General features: G+C 37.7%; 1 protein-coding gene across 1 annotated transcript; it reads left to right on the top strand.

The window, feature by feature from the left end:
- Positions 1-1,755: 1,755 nt before the first annotated feature.
- gsg1l (gsg1-like) lies at positions 1,756-24,682 on the top strand. The gene is made up of 5 exons (XM_017486521.3): positions 1,756-2,590; positions 11,219-11,266; positions 17,711-17,863; positions 20,972-21,083; positions 23,537-24,682. The coding sequence occupies exons 1-5, from the start codon at positions 2,302-2,304 to the stop codon at positions 23,859-23,861; spliced, it is 927 nt and encodes a 308-aa protein (XP_017342010.1). The 5' UTR covers positions 1,756-2,301; the 3' UTR covers positions 23,862-24,682.
- Positions 24,683-25,599: the final 917 nt, after the last annotated feature.

A 25,599-nucleotide genomic window follows, 5' to 3' on the forward strand; every position in this document is an offset into this window, starting at 1 on the left:
TTTTCAACAACATGACGAACCCCAAACATACAGCCAAAATAATTCAAGAAGTAGAAGATGGAGCTAGCATAGCATAGCTAATCTCTTGATTTTATGATATTGCGAGGGATCCTCATAACCTTGGGGACTTTGCCCAAAAGGAGTGCGCAAAAAATTTAACCACAGCGCTGTAAAAAGTATTATTTTTTACCAAAGCTACAATTGCCAACAATGGCTTTAAAACAATGATGGTGATTTGTGGTGTCTGAATACTTTTGTTTCTCGCAGTCCAATGACATTTTCAATTAGTACAAACAAATTATTTGTCTGTTATAAGATTAGTCAGGACATTGTTGGGTTTCTGTGTATAGAGTATTGTGACTGTGTTTTTAATTGCTGGTGAGCAAGGGAATGGGAAAGTGGAGGGGTGTGAGCCCCCTGCTGGGCAAAAAATTCACACCTCTCCATAATAACGCTGGCACAGAAATATAATGGACATCGCAACTAAAGCTTTTTTTGATAGCAAAACACGGTATACAACTTCCACAATGAAATGAAAACATTTAAACCTAATAGGCTAGGCAAAAAAGTGCTGAATGTCTACTTTCATATGAGCCATTAACCCCTACTGAGGAGTGTGACATTATAAATAAATTCAATTCTGCAAATTCCATTTTTGGCTTCTTTTTTTTAATGCTCACTAATACATACTTTTTGTTCATCTTTATAAGGACATATTGTAAGTCAAGGCAGTATATGGGTAAATGTGCCGTGGATATACAGTACGCACTATATATTAAATAACAAAAACAAAAGTGCCTGAATTTCCCCTCAAAGTAATACTGTTTAATTAGCATTCTATTGTTTCTATCGTTTTGTTTGTGATAAAACATGATCTGCAGGTCGGTGGTTCAAGCCCCAGCACCACCAAGCTACCACTGTTGAGCCCTTGAGCAAGGCCCTTATCCCTCTCTGCTCCAGGAGTGCGTATCATGGCTGAACTGCACTCTGACCCCAACTTCCTAAAAAGCTGGGATATGCAAAAAAAATATTTCACTTTGCTTTAATGTATGTGACATTAAAGCACAAATGTGACAAATAAAGGCTTCTTCTTCTTCTTCTTATGTCAGAAGATACACACACACACATACACACACACACACATTCTCTCTCTCTCTATTTCTATCTCTTTCCTAATTTTAACCATGAATTGTGCACTTAGTTGTGAAATTGCAAGTTAGAAGTTGAATCGAGAAATAGAGAGTGCCACCTTTTCTTGTGACATGAATGAAATTGAAGAAAGTCGAATCATGTGTGTGTGTGTGTGAGAGAGAGAGAGAGAGAGAGAGAGAGAGAGAGAGAGAGAGAGAGAGAGACAAATGACAAAGACTGATGAAACAAAATGAAGAGAGATGGAGAGAAAGAGTGTGTGAAAAAGTTAAAGACAGCAAAGAGAGAAAACAGTCTGAGGAAGATAGGCATCGAATGGGAGGAAGAGGAAGTATGAGAGAGGTAGAGGGGAAACCATGTGAAAGACATTGAAAAGGGGAAGACAAATATATAGAGAGAAAGAGAGCAAGAGAGAGAAAGAGAGCAAGAGAGAGAGAGAGAGAGAGGTTTATGTTAGGAAATATAATAAGATTAGAAAAAAGATACAGAGCCAGAAAACAATAGCCAAAGATAAAAAAAAAAGGTTTGAGAGCGAGAGAGAGATGGATAGATAGATAAAGAGAGAGAGAGAGAGAGAGAGAGAGAGAGAGAGAGAGAGAGAGAGAGAGAGAGAATGGTCAAATACAAAAACAGGTAGAGAGAGAAAAAGAGATAAATACGTGAAAATTGGAGGGACAGAGAGATAGAAGAGACAGACAGCGACAGAGTGAAAGACTGATAAATGGAGGAAGAAAGAGAGAGGGAGAGAAACAAAAAGATAGGGAATCGTAAGAAAGAGTATTTGAGAGACAAAGGAAGAGACAGGGAGGGAGAGAGAGAAGTCAGACATGTAGGGAGTGCGAAAGGTGAAGAAAGAAAGGGAGGGAATGATAGAGAGAGAGAGAGAGAGAGAGAGAGAGAGAGAGAGAGAGAGCACACCGTGCGCGCGGTTAGAGCGGTCTCATATCTGCGCGCGCTCTTACTGAACTCACATCTCCACGTTTCCAGCTTCCTACCGGAAAGTCGCGCGCGCTCCTCATGCCCTTGAAGAGCACCGTTACTACCGCGTTAAACCTTTAACGCGTTGTTGAATGAGCTCGCGCACGCTGTCTCTCCGTATCCGGTCTGAACCGTCCCGCGCATGAGCCCCGCGCGTTTAATCTCTCGTGCGCCATGAAGACGAGCCGGCGGTGTCGCGCGCTGCTCTCCGTGGGCTTGAATCTGCTCGCGCTGTTGCTCTCGAGCACGGCGTTCGCCACGGCGTATTGGTGCCAGGGCACGCAGCGCGTCCCCAAACCGAGCTGCAGCAAGGAGCGACGCCACCACTGCATCGACTACGGAGCCAACGACACCGACCCGAGCAAAGTGCACTACAGCTGGGAGACCGGAGACGACCGCTTCCTGTTCCGCCGCTTCCACGCGGGCATCTGGTACTCGTGCGAGGAGAACATCCACAGCGCAGGTGGGAGTTACACTTCACTAACTTATTATAACGCGTTACAACTGTTACTGTCATCACTTCCGACAATAATATAGTAAATGTTACAAAATTATGCATCACTAATCATAAAATTGGATTGCATTTAAGTAAAGGTCTGATGACTTATTTGCCCGCTCAAACGCACCTGCCGAATTGCGTAAAACACCTTTCGCATCACATTTCACAAGTGATCATATTTTTTGCCACATATGACTACGTGATTAATATGTACTCATCTATAAAAAAAAAAAACATGTGAAGGTGCACTTCAGCGTTATGCCATGAACTTGAACATGTGAAATATAACATAGTGTCTAAACCTATGTGCATTTTAATTTCTCATTATTTACATGTGAAGTTCATGTGAGTCATGTGATTTTCAGGAATTATTAAGATAACTCTCAAGTGCACAAGGCCTTAATCGAAGCTTTTGTGCAAGTACTAAGCCTAATTGTTTGGTTAAATTGACAGGATTTCATGTAAACCTCAGTGACTTATAAACAATAGATATTAACAACAATGTTAATGAAAAAATGTTTCAAATCTAATTTTTTTTTTTTTACACGTAACTTCTTTAGAGGTCAGAAAAGAAAAGCTGTAATGGTGCCAATACATAGATGTGACAGTAAATATTGTCCTATTACATATATCTACCCTCTTCCGCACACATGAGCTCATAGACAACCACAATTGTCTAGCGTTGCTGTGATTGACAGTTGATACATTGTAAGCCCCTCCCACTCACACAGCTTGACCAGTTTTGTTCTCTTGGACTTCCGGTCATGCATGGCTGTGTCATCCGCATTGAGATTCAAACTTGCAATTTTTGGAAGAAAAGCTGACTTGTGCCACAAGGGAGTCCTGTATATGGATTGCTAATGATGACTGTCTTACTCATGAAACATGGCAACCATCAGCCAATATTCTCAAAATATTACAGCTTTTGTAATATATTACAAAATATTACAATTATAACTTTATTCTCGTATTATTATGACTTTATTCTTGTAATTTTGAGGTTATTCTCAAAATATTATGACTTTCTTCTCATAAACGTAATAAATAATAAAAAATGGATGTGCCACTAAAACGCCGTTGTAGAACTGGCCACCAAACCAGGCGCTGTTTGTGAAGGGTGCATGGACCCCGCAAATCACTGCTTGTAGATATTAGTAGTAGAAGAAGTAGAAGTAGTATTGAATTACTGCAGCCACAAATAGATTTTTTCCCACTTTTTTATTTATTTATAATGGCTAGCTTACCTCGTCATGCAACCATAAATTGGTCATTAAATTCTATTAAATTATTAAATCAGATGTGTTTCAGGAAATAAACCTGTAAATGATCAAAAATATGTAAAAGTCTTACTTCATCACAGATTTGCGCATGTTTACTTTCTTTACAAGTTTACTTTTCTTTTGCATTTTGTGCAGGAAGTTGGTTAACTATCATATTTCTACTAATAATTTTTTTTATTGCAGTGTGTAATTATTACATACTCTACGCATAATTTTACTATCATCCTGCTACAAATGGAAATATTGTGCTGTATTTGCTAACACAGCAGTGGCAGCATTAATATTTAATTTCTTGCCCAGAGCAACCGTTTTGAAAAATGTCCAAAATGGCACCTTACTCCCTTTTTCCTACAAACAGCAAAGAGCATTATGGGCAGTTTTTTTAATTGCCCACATTCACATCATTCCTCATTCAATGGGAAGTCCCCACAACAATATATATATATATATATATATATATATATATATATATATATATATATATATATATATATATATATATATATATATATATATATGTGTGTGTGTGTGTTATTCTGATAATCAATTAATCTGACGATTAATTCTTTGCCAATGTTTATTTTCTGTATGTCAGAAAAACCATGTTATTTGACATTCTGTCCAATGTTGTCCTTCAACATTGTGCAAATTGAAGGCTATGAAAGAGGTATAAAATGTATCTATCTGGGCTATGCTATACATTGTGCAAGGGATTTAAAAAAAATATTAACAACATATTTTGAAAACAACTGATTGTCCACAAGCTTTAAAGCAAAAGTTAAACCACTATAATAAAAATCCTAAAAACAAAAACAACAGCACAAACTAAGTGTTAACTAGTAAGAGGGTGAATGTTCTGCAGTAAAACACATTCACTCATCTGAACACAGTAACATTTCTTTATTCTGTAAATGTATGACACTTCTTACATTTATATACAGTTACATGTTATAACCCATTACAGTTTCTGCTCTCATAAAAAAAAAACACCTTTGTTTCTAAATATAGCTAGATATAGCATCAAACAACATATTTGAATGGGATTTAAAGTTTAAGCTAGGAAAATATCAGACATGCAAATGAACAGAAACATAAAGCATCACATAAAGCAACGCTTTTTCTTCTCGGATTTTCCCCCCTGTGCCAAGTCAGTTGAGATTCCTTAGTTTTGTAGAGATAATAGAATAATATGGCTTTGTTTCAGTGTATAAAGTATAAACGGTTAGCATTTGCACCTTTTTCACCTCTAAATTTTCATGAAATACAGTAGAAATAAATATAAGCACATAATAATGTTCAGTTTTATTTATTACACAATTATGATCAGTCTGAATGCTGGCCTTGAGCACGCAGTCTGTTTACATCAGGGTTGTCATTAGTAACCTTTTTCCTACTGATCCTTGCCCTGATCCTCATCCCACACACATCTCAAAAGTTTTGCTCAAATGAAAGACTACTGATAAGCTTAATTAGTTAAAAGCTACAAAATCCAAAAGTCTGTGGTCAGATCACATAATCCCCTTACTCACTTTCAGTTTCATAATCACTTGTGTTTGGCAGAAAACTCTATTTTACATGGAAAAATCAAATTGTTTTTAATTAACAACTCTAACTCACAGCCAATTTTCCAGAAGAGCACCCACTAGATGGATCGATGAATGGATGGAGTATTGTCAAATGCAGTAAATGGAAGGATGAATGTATGGAATGATGGATGGATCGATGGATGGATCAATGGTAGGAATGATAGATAGACAGACTGATGAATGGATGGATGTATGGCTACTGTATTGCCAAAGTAGTATACTGAAATTATGATTGATTCATGGATGAAAGCGTAGGTAAATGAACAGATGGATGAATGAATGAATGAAAGAATGCATGATTGAATAGATTGATGGTTTGAGTAATGGATGGATGGAGTAATTGATGGATGGACACAGTAATGCCAAACAGTGTATGGAATAATGGATATATGGAATGATATATAAATAGAGTGATGGGTGAATGGAAGGATGGCTGAATGAATGGATGGAATGACAGATAAATAGATAAATAAACAGATGGATGAATTGGATGGAATGATGGATGAATAGATACAGCATTGTCAAACACAATGGATATAAGGATGAATGTATGGATGTATAGATGAATGGAATGATAGATAAATAGATTGATGGATGAATGGATAGAATGATGGATGGAAAGATGTGATGGATGAATGAGTGAATGAATGGTTGGAATGGCAGATAAACTGATAAATAGATGGATGAATAGATGACTAGATGGATGAATGGATTTCTGGATTTTGGAGGCCAGAATAAAAAAAGTCTGTTGTCATCTGGTGGTGTTTTGAACCTGAGGAAAAGTTTGTAGATTATAGAATTAATCTGAGAGCTGTGTGTATCGTCCCAACTTGCATATGAGTGTACTAAACGGCGATGATATGCTGAATGTTGAGTGGCTACCATGGGCCAGTTATATAACGTAAAAGGAATAGGAAGTCTTGTTATCTCCATACTGAAGAACCAGCACTAGGTACAGTTTTCACATGCTCTCAGTGTTACTGCAACTCATTATAGTCAAAACACCACCAGACATCCTGGGAAACGTTTCACAACAGCATCGCTGCAGAAAATGCCTACAAATTGCTGTCAAGTGGGTTTTAATGGTTAACATGGTGTGGTGAGCAGACTGTACACTGACATTACACCCTGAGTGTTCATTAGTACAAGTCAGAGGCAGAGAAAGTAAGAAATATACATGACTTGACATGACGTTATCGCTAAAATAGTCTAAACACTGAACACGTTTGACTGATGGAATGACGTCCAACATGGCGATAAATCCAATAAACCAGGGTTAAGGGAGGATGGAGAGCGAAAAAGACGAGAGAAGACTATGGAGTGATCACATTTATAAGGATTGACTTGTAGGATTTGGTGGGGTTTTTTTTCTTCAAAAAAAATGTTGCCAGCACTCGTAAACTCGTAACTCGGAATTTCTCAAAAAAAAAAAATGTTAAAGGAACATATAATTTATATATAATTTATACACGTTTTATTGTTTAGTATTTTATTTAAAAAAAGACACATTCATATATAACACACACAATCATACAGTATAGAAACATACCAATACGTTCTTGAATGATATTCTCACTCAAAAGCATATAAAAAGTGTAGCAATTGCTAATAATTAAATAAATAAATCAGTCATGCTCATTATTTAGACAGCTACCCACTCAGAAATAGGAGATTAAGTCATTGTAACCCGATCGAAGGCCAGGCAGCCTCATTAATTCTGCATGTGAGGTGTTCAGGCAGTAAATTATATTAGCAAGATTAGACTGATTTGTAATGCATCGTGCTGGTGTCACTATAGTGCAGTTGGTTAATTGATATTTAACATGGCACTGACAGAGAGAGAGATCACACAAGTCGTAGTCGTAGCATCATCAGAGTGGAATAAATGCTTAAAAGCTTAAAACATGGAGCTGGAGCATAGTGATTTCAAGAAAAGTTGCAGTGTTTTCAACCTAATTTCTAATCTACAGCATCTGCAGTGTATGTGTGATTATGACAGAGAAGAATTTCAACACATTTCTCTGCAGTGAGAAAGGATAAAATAACTCACTTGGAATCGAAATTGAAAGGCCTCAGAATACGACGTCTGTGACGGTTGTAAGAAGATGAAACCACCTTCATGAATCGTTTTTTAAATTGCCCATCACATACTGATGCTACAGTACTATAGTACACATGTAGCATCGCGAGGTCAGGCATATCCCTATTTCTAGGTCAACAGACACGGACCAAAACCAAGAGAAACAAGAACACAGAAACGAGAAGCTTAGAAAGGCATGAATACAGTTGGCAAGACGTCACAAAGAACAGTGATATGCAGAGAATATAAAAAAGCAAATGTATCACAAAGCTAAAACACGTCCTCTATCTTGGCATCAATCATGAATCGGCTTGGGCATTTATAGCACAGCGCTGCTGAATTCTCAATTCTGATTCTCCAGAAGGTGTTGATTAATTTTCTATAACAGCAGCTCTTACAATAATGCATCTGCAAATTACAGGTGTACATTAATGTACTCGTTCTAATATGTTATCATTTCTATAGTAACAGCTCATTCACAGAGACGATGTTATGTTATTTTCCTTAATAAAAAAGGTAATACTGGCATATTGCTGTAGTATAAGAGGAATAAAACTTTTAGTCCATACAGGATTTTTTTGTTATTGTTGCAGCCAAAAATGCTTGATTTTGTGCTGCTTATTACTACTTGAATTGGCGAAATCTCACTTGTGTGAAATTGTTTTGCACAGTGATGTTTGTTGGTAAATGAGAAGTTTTAGCTTTACTCATGTTCGATGCATGTGAATAAAAGAGGGCTTTGACTGAATGCTCGTTGTGATGATGTGACATGACGTGTCTTGGCCCAAATCTGTTAATTTGTATATTTTGAAAAATATTTTAAAGCGTAATTTGGAAAAAATTACAAGCCCCTCCGAATATTGCAGAATTTGATTGATTTTGTACTTATTTCTGCGATCACAAAATCGCTTAATCCTGGAGGGACTGTAAAAAAAACTTGGGCAGGTGCTGTTATAAGAAAATAAGTAACTTTGGGGGTGGTAACAGTAACTCCTTGCAGTCATTGATGCTTTTCCTATACTGTAAATATGAGGAAACAGTGTTAACCCATAAAACCCCCACAGAAAAGTGTGATATGTTCTTACTTACTGGAAAGATTGCATTTTATTGTAATGAACATGCTTTGCATCATTTAGCCAGCTGGAAGAGGGATTACGTTCACCTTTGGGAATTCTAAACTTTAACAGAGAAAATCTCAGCCATGCTGATGAGCTGAATCCACAAAGTATGGATAAAATGCATATAGATTTAAAAAAAAATCAATTTATATCTTTTAAATCATTTGTAGTTTTTTTATATATAGTTTTACTTCTGTTTTTTTCTGATTATACATTTCAAAGAATTTAAATTGTTGAGATTTTTCATAAGTTTTTTATAACTTAATTTCCCGAACAGAGATATATAAATATTATATAACAGATATATTTATAAAAGATATAAATATAAAAGAAATATTCTTCAAATCATCTTCCAAGCTAACACAACATTCTTTAAATTCCGTATCAAAGCTGTGACTTGTGCCAAAAATAATCTGCTTAGATTTGTTGTCTTTATTTTGCACTTTGTTGACATATTGCAAAATTTTAAGTGTTCCTTCCACAGACAAAGTGACTTATAGAAATAAAATACTTTAACAAGCTTCTATCTCTTAAAGAAACTCACCTTGCAAGGACAGCCAAGTTGTTCTGGACAAATTTTAAACGACTGTCCTGTAAAAAAAACAAAACCAACAGATGCATTAGAAGATGAACTTTAAAAATAGAAATCCTCCACATAATATTGTACTATGCACCTGAGGCTGTTTGAATACAAACTACAGCTTTGTATGAGTACTGCATTTGCAATTCCTATTAGACTCTGTCGATGAATGAAGATCTACATTGACTGAGCGTGTAGATGAGCTCCTTTTGTCTGTAAGCGTCCTCTCTGGGGAGCGCTGAAGGAGGAGCATTACACTCATGTTGACTTCTGTCTGACCTCAGCCCTCATCCCCAGAGAGCGATCGCACAGTTTCAGTCAGGCTCCATGGGCTGACTTTTCGATTATAGCCTAGGAATCAAAAGGTCTGAGAAGACAAAAAAGTCCTGCTCATCGCTCTCACAAATATAATTGAAAGTCTAGCTTGAGACAGGATTGGGGCTCTTGCCAAAAACCAATCTAGTTATCTCTTTTTGTTTGTGCCTTCTGGGTTTGTTTCGCTTGCCTGTCTCCAGAAATATAGTAACAGAATTACAACTTAAGTATAATTCCCCCCATCCGCACTCCCCCCACACCCCACCCCGAAGATATTATCATTTATTGCACACTCATACCAAAGCATAGCTCTTTGATCTAAACAATCTGAAATTAAATAATAAAATGTATTTAAAAATACTTGAACACGGGTATGGGTTAAATCCAGGAAGTGAAGACATAAACATGAACCAAGAAACAAGGCTTTAATGACTCAATTTCTGGCAACATAACTATGTAATCGTGTTGTAAAACATCACCACTGGCATTTATCAACAACAGGCAGGACCAATATATTTCTGACATTATATTTCATATTATATATATATATATATATATATATATATATATATATATATATATATATATATATATATATATATATATGTATATAGAATGTCAAATAAAGTTAAAAAATGCTAATGTAAGTAATCATTTGAGAGCCACAACAACAATAGCAAGACACTTACAGTTGGCTGAGAGTTCATCTTCAGAAATATGACGTAATTTCCTGTAAGGGAGCATAGTGAGTATGAATTCTCCCTGCTTTCTGCGGTGCATTGTGTAATTTTTAGGGGCGAATTTTCCAGTGCACTGGAAGGATTTTGCAATTGAGACAGCCCTTAAATTGGCTGACTCCCTGATCAATGCCCTGACTACTGAACTAGGGAGCTGATAAGATGCACCCTTAATATTGGACATAAACTGAACAAGAATGGAAGCATAAACTTAAATACACAAACTAATCAAGAATGCACACAAAACAGGTGAGAACATTCATGACACATTAGTAAGCTAAATCAATCACATGACATGGCAGTGATGAGACATACACCAAAAAAAATGAACATGGCTATATAAAGAATAGCATAAAACACAGAAGCATCCTGGTTTGCGCTAGTAACTAAATAACTATGTTTTCCAACAAAGTCTTGAGGATAGAAATGTTGAAGTTTCGTAGCTTCTAGGTTAAATGTCAATCTGCGTTTTTTGTCTTTAACGTAAAAAAAAAAAAGGAGAGACTGGTAAGAGAATGACTGTTAATAGCTGCTATAACGTATGTAAGTAAGAACATAAACTAATTAGTTTCTTGTATGTTTCACAACATTAAATGTAACTAGACATAGATAATGAGGATGATGTGTTGTTCTTTACTAAACGTTTGTAATCGTTGGCAAATTGCTGTAGTATAAAAGGAATAAAACACTTTGGGATGTCCTGTTATAGAAAAACAATCAGTCAATCAATCAATCACACTGGTGTAAATGGCATAAAAGTAGGTCGTTTTGACACAAGAGTTAAGTTTGGACATGCTAAGCGACTGAAGTCGATGAAGGCTGATGATGAAGATTGGTGTTCTGAGAGCACACATGTTGACACCGTGGTTACCTTGGGGTTCTTTTCTTTTTTTCAGGTGAGAAATGCAGGAGCTTTATCGATCTGGCACCAGCGTCGGAGAGAGGTGAGTAATGAGTGTCATTAGAGCATCGTCGTGGCTCGTCTGATATCACACCCCTCAAAAACAGTACATTTAGTATCTGTTCTGATTGTGGCTTCATTTATAGCTATATGTGTACAATATATTATATTTTTATTATTATTAATATATTATATTACCTTTTTTTCCCATTTCAGTCCTCCATGTTATTACAAAAAGTTTTGTAGGCTTATCAGAAACGATGTATACTGGGTATTAAACTTGGGTATTAAGCTTTCTATTACTATCCATATTTGCAATAAGATATATATTTATGCAATGAAATACATGCACAAGCTTAATATTCACAATATGCTGACTCACACCTGACCTTTTCGTATTTAAGACCACTGAAATGTATGCAATGCTAAAAATGTACAGATTAAGGCTTCACTAGGACTTATAGTACATTAGAAATAAGACTGCATCAGAAACAAGCTTACTTTGCACAGGTTTCCATGTGTATGTAAGATTTATGCTAGGAGGTCAAAGGTCATGTCAAATGACTGGTGCTAATCACATTCACAACCAATTGATCCTATCACGTGCAACTCTGTCAGACTCACAAGAAAAATGGAGAAGAAACTGCAGCGACGGCAGCTTTCGAGCAACGTTTTCTCCTCTGAGGGCTCGGCGTTAAAACCAAAAACAACACGGGCATGCTATTTCTTTTAAAGATATGTTTTATTGCATTACGGTTTAAATGGTAACAGTAAATCACAAAGACTTGCATGGCAGATGCCCCAGATAAGCAGATTTTAAAAATCTGTATAATCTTTGATAGTGAGTTTCCATTAACCAGATATTTATTTAACATTTAGGAAGGACTCCCCAGTGTTAGCTCTTTGTAACAGTCAGAGATAAAACTGTAACCTCAGGACAGAGGAGTTTACGGCTTTGCAGTTTCTCTATAACATGACAAGCTGCGTTTTTTCCACCTAGGTTGCATATAGCACTTTGCAGGGTTCTTTGCTTCGTAAATGTTCTTTATGGTAGCATTTGCCTATGAGACATGGCTACAACAACCCTTAATTATCCAAAATACTATGTAGGAACTTTTGTTCTAAGAGTGAAGAATCATTAGCCATCTAAAAAACCATTGAGGAATCCTTTGGTAAGATGGTAGAAAAATTATCCATCCAGGTAACATAATCGTTGTTGCCATTTAAGAACCCTTTTTAAGACTTAAAAACGTTTATAGACTCAAATAACCTTTCTGGAACATTTGTTCCAAGAGTATAAAACCATTAGACACGCAAATAACCAATGAGGAACCCTTTTTTGTCACATTGCAGAAATCCTAGCCACCCAAAGAACCCTTGAGGAATCCATTTGTCAGAGGAACCTGTGGAACACCCAAAGAACAACTAAGGAAACATTTAAAAAAAAAAAAATATTGTAGAAAGCATATCAATTCAAAGGACCCTCGAGGAACCCTTTTTGTTAGATATTTTAAAATAGGAAATCTAAATCCTTTTTAGGACTGCAGAAAAATTACTCTTTCAAAGAACCCTTGATGCACCCTTGTCCTCAGAATTTAGAACCATTAACCATGCAAAGGGCCACTGAGGAAACCCTTTTTTTTAAGATTGGAGAAAAATTACATATCTTAACAACATTTGAGGAACCCTTTTTATGACTGTAAAAAAACTAGCCATCTAAAAAACCCTTGAGGAACACCTTCCATAATACTGTAATAGAAATGACCATCCTAAGAGCCCTTTAGGAACCTTTTTAAGCTTGCAGAAACATTAGACATTCAAAGAAGCCTTGAGGAACCCTATTCAGTGTGTATGAAAACAACACAACCCTGAATACACCAGGTACAAGCATAGCTCAGGATAGAACTCAAGGAGGAAAACAGGAAGTAGGAGCTAAACAAGGAAATGAGGTTGTTAGTATGTTAGTAAATGAGTTACCATATGAGTAGATAGTAAATGAGTTGTTAGTACAACTTTTGTAGTTTACAGTGATGTTGGGAGGTGACTATGCAATCCTTAGCTCGTGTTTTTGGTTCTGTGAGGTGTGGAGCTGCAGAAGAGAACCAGCATTTTGTGGAAAGACAGAGGAGGAAGCAATGAGATGGAGGTGTATTTATTACAATGAATATTTGATCAGACAGCTCTGACAGCTCCTTTAGAATATGCAGAACCTCAGCAACTATCCAGAGTGATATATGAGAGATATAAACATTACAAATGAGTCTGAAGTGTCTGAACTGGTACGGTAAGTTCTAGAAGAACCTGCTGACTGTGAATAACGTCAGCGTCTCAGTCAGCATTTAGCTCCATGCATAAAGTATATCAAATGACAGAGACGGATATTTTAAGGCGGTAAAGAGCCACTGAGATTAGGTTAGTCCTGGAGGGGATTATTTTTGTCCCAAAAATGGGAAGAGTTTTTTTTATGCGTGGGAGTGTTTGGTGTTGGGGCATCCATGCAGGAAGTGCTTATGAAGAGGTATGAAGCAGGGTAGAACACTTAGTGAAAGGCTGGAGGGCAGTGTGTGTGTGTGTGTGTGTGTGTGTGTGTGTGTGTGTGTGTGTGTGTGTTTGTGTGAGAGAGAAGCATTAATGCATGGTATCACTCTCATACAGCCCATTTGTTGTCTCGATTCTTTCGTCCAGAGGCTCTTATCTATCCCCGAATGAGCTGCCAAGGCTGGGTTGCTCACAAAAATTATTGTTCTCCAGCCACAGGCAGGTGGGTTTGACCTCGCCTTGGCCGAAGCATTGGTTTCATTGTTTTGTTCGTTGTCCAGTGTGTTGCTGGGGTGAGATGCTGACTTTGCAGGAAACTTGACCATATTAATATGGAGAACATGCAAGCTTGCAACTTGCATGTTCTCCTCGTGCTTCGGGGCTTCCTCCGGGTAGTCCGGATTCCTCCACCAGTCCAAAGGCATGTGTTGTAGGCTAATTGACATTTCCAAATTATCCATAGTGTGTGAATGGGTGTGTGAATGTGTGCGCGATTGTGCCCTGCGATGGGTTGGCACCCTGTCCAGGTTGACCCCCGCCTTGTGCCCCGAATTCCCTGGGATAGGCTCCAGGCTCCCCACGACCCTGTGTAGCATAAGCATGAATGGATGGTTACAACCACACCCGCTTTAGGTTTTAAATCCGAATCCTGATCCGATCACAGATTATGTGATGTCACAACTGCTTGAAAAAAATGAAGAATGTAAACAGTAATATGTATAAGATGACTACAATTTTCAATTTCCATTTTGAACTATGATAGTTCTTGGTAGTGGATTCAAACTTTCTCCATTCTCAACTGTCTCACTCATGCCAAAAGAAAAGTTTAATTTCTACCATTTTCTCTGGCTCTACTGGAAAAATGATAGAGCCTTCAAGATCTCTATGCTTTGAGGGAAGATTGAACTTTTGTTTTGCTGGCTTTTGAAGAATAAAGGCTGGATTCTCAAAGATATACCACTGCGTCTTGAACTCTCAAAGATAACTGCTTTCGGACATAAATATTGCATGTTACTGTCACATCTCAAGTTCTTTTCATCACATCCTAACACTCAGTTCTTCTCCCACTTTTTAATTCTCATACACTTCTTTTTTAACCAAAAGCAAGTATGAGAAGATCCAAACCCTTTGAGGATCTACATGAGTAAACAAATATAAGAAAGATAAGAAGCAAACCATGGCCCTATTTGGATGGGATTAGCTTCTCAGAGTGACATCACTCCTGAAATATTGGTCATTTCTGTCATGTATGTGTTTGGAAGGCCGCGAGTTCTGTATCCTAGCCAGATGTTTGTATCCTACATGGTGATATGATCGCATATTGAATCTTTTTCTAAAACGCTACAATCATGACATTGTGGCATACCTACAAGCTTCTAGTGAAGATGGAATGGAAAGTCATGTGAGCTGTAAAAAAATAGAGGGCCTTCCCTTTACTATCCATCCATCCATCTTCTACCGCTCACTCCTTTTCAGGGTCACGGGGAACCTGGAGCCTATCACAGGCAGCATCAGGCACAAGGCAGGGTACACCCTGGACAGGGCACAATCACATATACACTCACACACCCATTCATACACTACGGACACTTTAGACATGCCAATCAGCCTACCATGCATGTCTTTGGACTGGGGGAGGAAACCGGAGTACCCGGAGGGAACCCCCGCAGCACAGGGAGAACATGCAAACTCCGCACACACATGTGTGTGAACCCTGGACCCTGGAGGTGTGAGGCGAACGTGCTAACCACTAAGTCACCGTGCGCCCACCCTTTACTTATATTGTAAAAGTATTTTGAAATTTTCTGGATTGGTATGCTCTGTGCAGGGGTGGACTTTACCATTAGGCAAAGGTCGGCAATTGCCTTGGGTTCTGAGTTACCAAGGGCCAGCAAAACGCTGCATAAATTTATGGTTAAGAAAGTTTTATTTTTAATGATGTTTTTCTAAAAATGTTCTAATGTACCCACTACATTGGACTATTCCACAGTTTTAATGCGCATCTGTGGAAATGATTCAGGAAGAAAGTAGCCAACTCATGCAAACATCGGCGAGGTCACATGTAGTGTACAGACAGAGCAAAAATTAAGCAAAGGTACCCCAGTGTTGCTGAAAAAAGGAGAAAGCAGGAGGAAAGCCTGTGGAGTGTTTGTGAAGGCAAGTTGCAGTTTTGTAGGTGCTGACGGATCTAGCATTACAGCCGAAGAACAGCGAGGTCGGGAGAGACAGCAGGGTTCAAGCTCTCTCTCTCTTTTTCTCTCTCACTCTCTCTCTGTCTCACACACACATACACATGCTTTTTCAAATATACATTTTCTCATCCACGTTATATATATACACACACACACACACACACACACACACACACACACACACACACACACACACACACACATATATATATATAGTGTGTGTGTGTGTGTGTGTGTGTGCGTGTGTGAATGTATATACATACACACATACATGCACATACTCTCATATGTATACACCCCGCTTCTCCTCCTTCTCCTCCACATTTCCTCCTAAAGCTCTGCTGTCCTGCTCCCAAATGAAGCCCTGAACTCTGGAGATATGGTCATGGGTGAGTTTAATGTCACATAATGATAGTGGGCCATTCAGATGTGGATTCATGTTCATTGCTACTTCAAATAAATATATTTAAATATTACTACAATTTAGAAAAAAGTAGAATATTTTAATAAGCTGCTGTCCTACTGTACCATACAGCGACTTATTGTTTGCGCTTGGATAGTGGTTGTAATGAAATAGACTTATTTATTACAAATTAGTCTCTATAGTAACTTATTGTGATTATAGGTAATTAATCAGGAACTACAGTGTAATACTTGATTAATTAAGCATTAAATAAGGAAACATAATGTAAATATTATAGGGATACCATTTGTTTGTAAAATCCTTTATCTATCTATCTATTTATCTATGTATCTGGACAGGAGTAATATTATAAGACATTGACATTTTGTCAACAATCAGCAGGTATATTGGTCTGAGGCACACCATGTAAACTTAATACCATTCAAATAAGACTACAGATATGACCAACTGTCTTCTCACCCGTGCTATGAGGTGATGAGTAAATGTAGAACGCTGATAACTTTGGGAACACTCTTGGGACCGTCTGATAAAAGCTTTTCCCAGCTCACTTAGAAATAAAAATCAATTTCTCAACATGTGGAAGTCAGAGAGGAGGTAGGTAAAGTTATGTTGTCTCAAAGTATCATTCCACTTTACCGAAGCAGAGTATAATTAGGTTTATCATAAGCAAGTCCACATTTGAGATAATGAAAACAGCAACAGGGTGGTATATTAAGTTTCTGAGTAGGTAGAACTGGTGCTTAGAAAATGCAAGTGTTTTAGTCCATGATAGTTATAATGTACAATTCAACATAAGGAAGTATAAAGAGAACAGGGCTCAGACAACAAGACTCCGACTGTAGAAAATGCGAAACACAACTTTTCCAAGATACTATAACACAAAAGGGAATAAATAGGCAAACTGTTTAAGAATTTAACACAGAACAGGTGAACACAAAAGGGCAAAAAAAACACAAAAAAACAATGCCAGTTCAGTGGTGGAGCCAGATCTATAACAGAAACAAAAACATGAGCATGTGGATTTCATTGCAATGTGAAGGGGGAAATGTTGGTATATAAGACAGTCTAAGCTTGCTACTCTCACTGCTCATCCTTAGCTTAACCGTTTGTAAGTGTGAATTCCTACAAATTTGCAGATACCCACCATTTCAGTGGTCTTTCAAATAAAATAAACCATGGCAGCATCCTTTAAACTCACAATGTCAAATGTGATTTTGTTTGCTAATAATGAAGGCTGAGCCATTCACTATTGTATGAGTATGTGTACAGAAATGACTACATTTATTACACAGTGGTGGAGTGCTCACAAGTATGTGTGTGTGTGGGTTTGCAGGTGTCCTTTGGCTGTCAGTGGTCTCCGAGGTGCTATACATCATGCTGCTGGTGGTTGGCTTCAGCCTAATGTGCTTGGAGCTCTTTCACTCCAGCAACGTGATCGATGGCTTGAAGCTGAACGCCTTTGCTGCCGTCTTCACGGTGCTGTCAGGTAATCCAAAAAACCTGTTTATACATTTCCACCTTACACATAGGCTACAGCTCCAAGTGATGATACCTACACTGACCTGAAGTGTATGCTAGTTGGATATTTTAAATAAATTGAAGAACATGACAAACCCAAGTACGACTTAAGTGTCCTCAATGTAGAAAGGATCCTCAGGGTGAATGTTCAACTATTATATCTCTCAAAAGGATTCTATTTGGAAACAATCCTATGTTGTTGGATACTACACAGAACCATTAAAGGTTCCCACAGAGGGGAAAACTAAAGAACCCTTTAGACTGCTAGATGAACCTTTTTAAAAGAGTGCATCTACTTTTACCATTGGAGACCAATAAACTTCATCCACCCACCCTTTCATTCACACATCTACACTCATCAGGAGTTCATAGCCTGTTCTTTAAGAGTTCCCTCAACCGAAAATTTCCCCTGAGCACCAAACCGACGAACCGTTTTTAAGAGTGCATATTATCTTGTTTTATCATTGGAGATCAATAATGTTCACCTCTCCATCCATCCATCATCTACACTTTTCAAGAGTTCTTAGCTTGTTAAAGGGGTTCTACTTTCAATGTTCTCTAATAGATAAAGATTGTTGTAGGATTCTACATAGATCCATTAAGGGTTCCAATTGAGAGGTAAGCTGAAAAAGCAGTAAGGGTTCTAGATTTAGCCTCCAACCCATAACCCCCCACCTCAACCCCAAGACATAATCTATAGAGTCTATAGAAGCTATAGATATACATTATTATAAAAAAGAGATCCCCAGGGTTCCTTTGAATGTTTAACTGTTCTAGCTTGCTAAAGGGGTACTATTTGGAAACAGCAGCTTACTGAAAACAATTCTCTGTTGTCAGGTTCTACACAGCCTGAGCCTTTAAAGGTTCCTTCAGAAGTGCAAACTGAAGAACCTTGTATGGTTTTAAATTAAGTTTTTTTTTTAAAAAGATTGTATAGCACCCAGTTTTATACTTCATGTTCAAGTTCATCTCTCCATTCATCCATCCTTATCAAGGGTACTTAGTTTGTTAAAGGGGTTTTAATCTAGCAGTCTTTATTAGAGAAATGTTTTGGGTTCCCCACGAGTGACAAACTGAACAACCCTTAAGGGTTCTTGATTTAACTTTACCCCAAGACATTATCTATCTACATTCTTCCTAGAAAGGGATGATTATGAGTCATTTAACTGATCTGGATTTCTAAAGGAATTCCATTTGGAGACAACCCTCTGTTGTTGAGTACTGCACAGGGCCTTTAAAGGTTCTTCTAGAGGGCCAAACCTCTAGGTTTGCATAGCACCTAGTTTACCCTTGGAGGTCAGTAACATTCACAGGTCTTATACGATTCATAAAGTGATTATATATGGCATGCTCTCTGATAGAATAACTCTGTTGTTAAGTTCTGCATAGAACCTTTAAGGGTTCCACCTAAGACAAACTCTTTTACTTAACACCCCCCCCCCCCCCCCCCCCCCCCCCCCCAAAAAAAAAAAAAAGGTCTAGGGGTCTATCTACATATTTATAATAAATATAGAAACTAGAACCTACGTATAACATTTTAGGCATGACAAACCAAAGAACCATTTATGGCACTAGATGGAACCTTGCTGTCAGAGAGTATACCTATTGTATGTATAGAAAAGAGAAGTGGTTTGTCCAAATTGTGATTAAAAAAACTGTTTAGATTTATTCAGATGTAAAAATGAGTAGAGAGTTTAAGCAAAGTGTCAACTTTTTTGTCTAAGATTTTTTTTTTTTAAACTTTTGAAAATAAAGCATTTTAGCCCTGGTTGCCTCATTCCCTGATCCCTCACTGTCAGATTGCCAAGAACAGCTGCTCCTTTTTGAATTGAGATTATTCGATTTGCCCAGCTGGTCCCCAGCTCTGTTCATTTGGGCATTTAATACTCACTAATTCCAGACGCAGCATCCGGTCGGGGAGAGATCTCCGACCCAGACATGAGCCTCGGTTCAGCCAGCTGACACAGATTAAAGAGATTCACGCTGGTGCTATCAATCAGCATCTGAAGGAATGAGAGTGTATGCTGGCTGACCTTCACTTCCTCTAACAAATACCAATATTCATTTTATATACTCACTGCTGTCTCGATTCAAAATCCTGGATTATAATCTGAGAACCTGCGTCAATAACAGTTATCAGCTGTAAACGTCTGTTTACAACATAACACAGGGGTTCTCAAGCTTTTTTGTGTACTGACCCAATTTTCAAGGACTGAAATTCTGCCGGACTGGGCTTGTGCGTCACACTGCAGCATACGTATCAGAGTCAGGCAGTGTAGTTGAAAGCGTGCATTTCGTCTCAACCTAGATCTTTACTTTGATTAGATGCTTATAACAGCACTGAAACCTGCTTTCCATAAGTAAGTGCAACAAATAGTTGAGTCAGTTAGGTTCACATAATGAATTTCATACACTTTGTGCTGGTAAAAGACAAAAAATTGTGTTTTAACCCCAAGTTTATTGATTAGTTTGGTTTCAGAACTGTTTTCTTCATGGATTTCAGTCCAAAATTGCTGCAGCCTTAATGCATATGATCTTCTCATCTAATTAACTTTTGAACACTATGCTGTGTGAGCTTTCTAAAAAAAACTCAGAGAAATAGTGTTTTTACAGTGACTCATAACGCCTTGCTTTATGTAGGCTTCTGGCATATTGAATATATAAACCTGAAGCCACACACACACTTCTCAACGCACACGCACACCCACATCCTCAGAATCCTGAGTCCTCCCTACACTGAGAAGTCCCCGGTGTGGAATCACACCTACAGTCCAGCTGGACACAAACATTGAAATGCACAAAATATCCAATTGTTTTAATCACTTTTGCTGTTTTTATGAGGTTTCTTTTTTCTGATAACATCTGGCTTGGTAGCTCCATCATTTGAGGTGGGAAGCATTTTAACCCAAAAAGAAACTTTGACCAACTTCATGATCACCTTTCAGAGTTAGTAGTAACAGCTAGCTGGCTTACTAAAGCTAAAGTGAAAGTGAGGTAGACAATCTAGAAATATCTTTATGCTTCATCAAACTCAAAGAATTATAATTATAAATCATTAATGTGTCACTATGTCCAGGACTTTTGGGAATGGTGGCTCACATGATGTACACCCAGGTGTTCCAGATCACAGTCAGTCTGGGACCCGAAGACTGGAGACCGCACACCTGGGACTACGGCTGGTCCTTCTGGTCAGTGTTTCTTCTTATCATTATGCACCCTACACTATGAACAACTTCTTTTTAACTTAGTAATACTGTATAGCTCAGATCTGGATGCAATTGTATAAAAAAACATTTTGTTGAATGAGGTATCCTGCTAGGAATCTGCTAGCATAGATGAGCTGTATTTTTAAAGAATGTTTTTTGGTGTTCTTAGGGCTGTATTCAGACTCCCCGACTTAAGTCCAATATTTACTCAGGGAAAGTTACACATATTTAGAGTCCAGTTATGCAGTTGCTTAAGTTGATTTCATGGCCTCCCAATATGGCTTCCATACTCATTGTTCGTCAACTTATTTTGCATTAAATTTTTTTTACACCATGCTTCAACATTTAATTTTGCGCACAACCGGGTGAAGCTATGAGATTCTAAATTGGTGTCATGAATTGTCAACATAATGTGTGCGCAGGATAAAATCTAGACACTTTTAATTGATTTTGTTTATTGAATACACTATTGTCTAAAGAAAATTGTGCAATGGTTTGAAGGATAAGTTGACCAAGCATTCATCTACTACACATCCAACTCACTTTGTGTGTTGTTTATAATAAATTTGGTTGGAAATTAGCAATGTCTCTGATTAAGATGACAGTGTGCTCCCATTTTAACTGGTTCCTCAGTTTTATTTCCACTCTGCTAGTACCAACATCTTACCACAAAGGAAAAGGGTAAGAAGTAAAAGGCATTTTGTGCCACACACTGAATGTAAATCTGGGCTAATGAATCGTACTAAAGAAGGAGCTGTCACAAGTGTGTAGGTGTTTGGACCTTATTCTGCAGCACACGCAGCACGCTCTAATGGACTTCTATCACTGAAAATCCATTCCCATTAACGTGCACATTCCTCACAACACTGCCCAACAACAAAATGCCCACATCACCAAGTGCACGCTTAAATGTTTTTTTTTTACTCTCTTGATGGCACTTTGTGGAAAAAGCTTTAAATTTGGACAAAAGAATGTATTTAAAAAATGCTGTACATCGCAAACTTTCCATCATATTGAATCATTGTGAGATTATTGTTATTAATTAATTGATCTATTTTAAAGATGTGGAACCTTTTAAATACTTTTTTTGTATAGAACAAATGGTAACACTTTACACTAAGGGTAGTATTTATAGGGTTATATAACACCTGCATAAACTCTTCATGACTACTGATCTACAAAAATATTTATAAAAGCTTATTATAATAGGTGGAAGCTAATATACAGATTGTGTATGACAGTTTTCATATTAAGTTGACATAACCTATGAGTCAAGTGATGTAAGGCTGTGTCATGACATTTTCATAGCTGACTTATGTTACAACTTTGAGTTGAATAGAAAAAAAATTGATTGCTTTATATGAAAGAATGAAAACTTTTTAAAATGAGTAGTACAAGGTGCCATGAATTTCACATAATGAATGAGTGCAGTTCAGTTCTGCGAGCACTGAGCACTTCTGCACAGTCTTTCATCTGGATCAATGTCACATGCCAAAAACTAAAGGAGGAAACAAGTCCAGCAGTGTTTACTGGGAATGTTGCATTGAAAAAATATATGTATGTATTAGCCTCTCTGTTCATATAGTGATTGTATTATGAGAATGATTTGTGTTATTTTGGTGCTTGGATAAGAAGCTCTTGAGACATGCACTAGGTTCTGACAGGCATGAAAGTGGTATTTACAATGGCTGAATTACCACAGATGCTCTACTGCCATCCATTAACCCAGGATGAAATTGCTTCATTTGTTTTTTGCCATCTGGCCAATTTCTTTTAGCGTTTTTTTTCTCCCCCACTTCTTTTTCATGTTAGTTTTTTCCTGCCGCTTTGAAAGCAGTAAGCTAGAACTCTGTAAATCAGGAGATAATTGCAGTTAAGGCTGGTTGAAATCCATCAGGGTATTGTGTTAATTTTTTCAACTTCACAAGCTATTCCGGCACTTTTGGGACTTTTGGATGGAGTTAATTTCTCAAGCATGAACTCAAGTCACGGATATTTTTTTCCCCGTCCAGGATGTTTAAGGAAATTAAGCAAGAATTTCTTGTTATTAGGTTTTCTGTCAGTTGTTATGCTACTGACTGTAACTCAGTATTCAGGCAATTATAAATGTAAAAAAAAAAACTGTTCTTAGGTAATAAGAACAAACAATACAATTTGAAGGATAAGCACACGTAACACTCATGCATGCATAACATTCACACAAATTCTTAATACTCCTTAAATTGGTAGTTATGCCTGAATACTGACAAGCTTGAACCCAAAGCTGGAGAGATTCTTCATTTATAGCTCCAGTTTGAATTAATAGATTTTTACTGATAAGCTAAACGTTTGGTTTGTACCAGTTATGACTGCAACATAGATCTAAAAATGCTAGATTTTCCTAAATTACCTAGAGCTGCTAAGATGAAAAGTTTCTCTGTTTTGTCTTCTCTCAGCATGGCATGGGGATCTTTCACCTGCTGCATGGCCGCCTCCGTCACCACACTCAACTCCTACACGAAGACGGTCATCGAGTTCCGGCACAAGCGCAAGCTCTTCGAGCAGGGTCTTCGTGAAGAACAAGCCTTCCTCGACCAAGAGGCCTTCCACTACTTCCAGGATCGCTCTGTGCAGTCCATCTCTAGCTCGGTGGACCTGTACCCAGGCCACAGCAACACCCATGGCAGTGCATATAGCAGTGGCCGTGGGAAAATACATGCGCCTTCAACTTCCGTGGACATGGCGGACAACGCGGATTCTCTGGGAGAGGAGCAATGCTGAGGATGCCTACTCGCAAAGACCTTTTTATGATCTGAATATATACCAACATTGAGGATTGCGAACTGCATCTAAGAACTCTCCGGAAGACACGTGACATTGTGATGGACCTATTTTCTTGGGGCGGGTATAAAAAGTGGGTTTATATTTAATTATACAAACAAAGGTGAAATATTTTCTGCATATCTGAAAAGGAAGGAAATGAAAATGATACTAAAACTGTGATAAGAGCTTGGTAGTCAATTGTGAATTGAGAACAGGGACAGTTTCTGAACATAGCTATGAAAGGTGCACTAACACTGCCACACAAATAACAATGCATTGGGTATTAACAGGGTGCCTGCAGGTTTTTATTTAAGTAGTCTGAAATGACATTTTACGGATTTGCAGCCTGAAGTACTAAATCGTCAAACTCATCTCTATATTTTAAAAAAGTTTTTTCATATGCAAGTTACGTTGAGATAACTTTTGAGGACATTGTGAGGACGTTCTAAGGACACCATTTTGTTACGTTTATGGAAATATCTTGAGGTTTCCTGCAGACACCCTGTGAAACAGAAATCTGAAGAATGGTTTTATAGGCACTGCCAGACATGCAAGTGTTGCATTATCTGTCTATATATAAATATATATCGAATGTCCTCCATCGCTGAATATGCCTTTGTGTTGAAAACAGCAGATTAGCACAGTGTTTACATTCGATCCCCACAGAAGCACAGCTTGATACTTTCAGCATCTTGAACCATTGATTAGATTAGCCTGTTCTTGATTTTGTGACTTTCGTATGCATTACTGAATTGTTGAGCAATGGCGGTTATGGGCCAAGCCTGTTCCTTTTATTTATTTATTTATTTATCTATCTATCTATTTATTTATTTATTTATTTATTTATAATATTTTTATGATCTTACTCTTAAATGTATATGTAATTTAATACATTCTTTTGCTTTTGAACGTATTAAAATCTATTTATCTATGTATGTAACCATTTGATGAAAACCAGTTTCAGACTGACTTACAGCTTTTGTGTTTTTCTTGAAAAGTGTCTATTCAGCTCTATGTGTTAAACACACACACACCCAACCACACACACACACACACACACACATATGCACACACACAACATGAAGTGTGACGGCATTCCACATCATATGTTGCTATATTAGCGCAAAAAAGCAGCTCAGGACTGTTTTTTAGTAAACTGGTATGTGATATCTTCAGGTATCGTCTGTTGTTACCAGGGTTTCAGGATAGAAAAGCAATAACAGACACATCTCAGAAGAAAAGCACACCTTTCTTTTCATCCGTCATCTGCAGTAATCTACGGCCAAGTAATGTGTGTGTGTGAGTGTGTGTGTGTGAGAGAGAGAGAGTGTGTGTTTCATTTCTGAAAAGGATTTATGGCATGTGAAACCCTTGATTTCCACAAAATTTACTGGAAGTCATAAAAATAGTGAGTAGCAACATGTTGAAGATCCTGTATTCGGCAGAACCACAGAGACAAAACTTAATCTTGGGTTAACATCATCTGATTGAAATTGTGCTTGTATATACAGTGCCTTGCATACATTTTCACCCACCATTGAGATTTTCCACATCTTGTGTTACAACCTGGAACTGAAATGGACTTAATTGGAATTCATGAAGCATGGTGGTGGTAGCATCATGTTCAGCTTTATCCCTGGCCGCTTGGTTCTTCTCTGTCTAATCCCCATTTTACTCATTTAGTGAATTTTGGCAG

The sequence above is a fragment of the Ictalurus punctatus genome, chromosome 2 (assembly GCF_001660625.3).
Source record: "Ictalurus punctatus breed USDA103 chromosome 2, Coco_2.0, whole genome shotgun sequence".
NCBI lineage: Eukaryota > Metazoa > Chordata > Actinopteri > Siluriformes > Ictaluridae > Ictalurus > Ictalurus punctatus.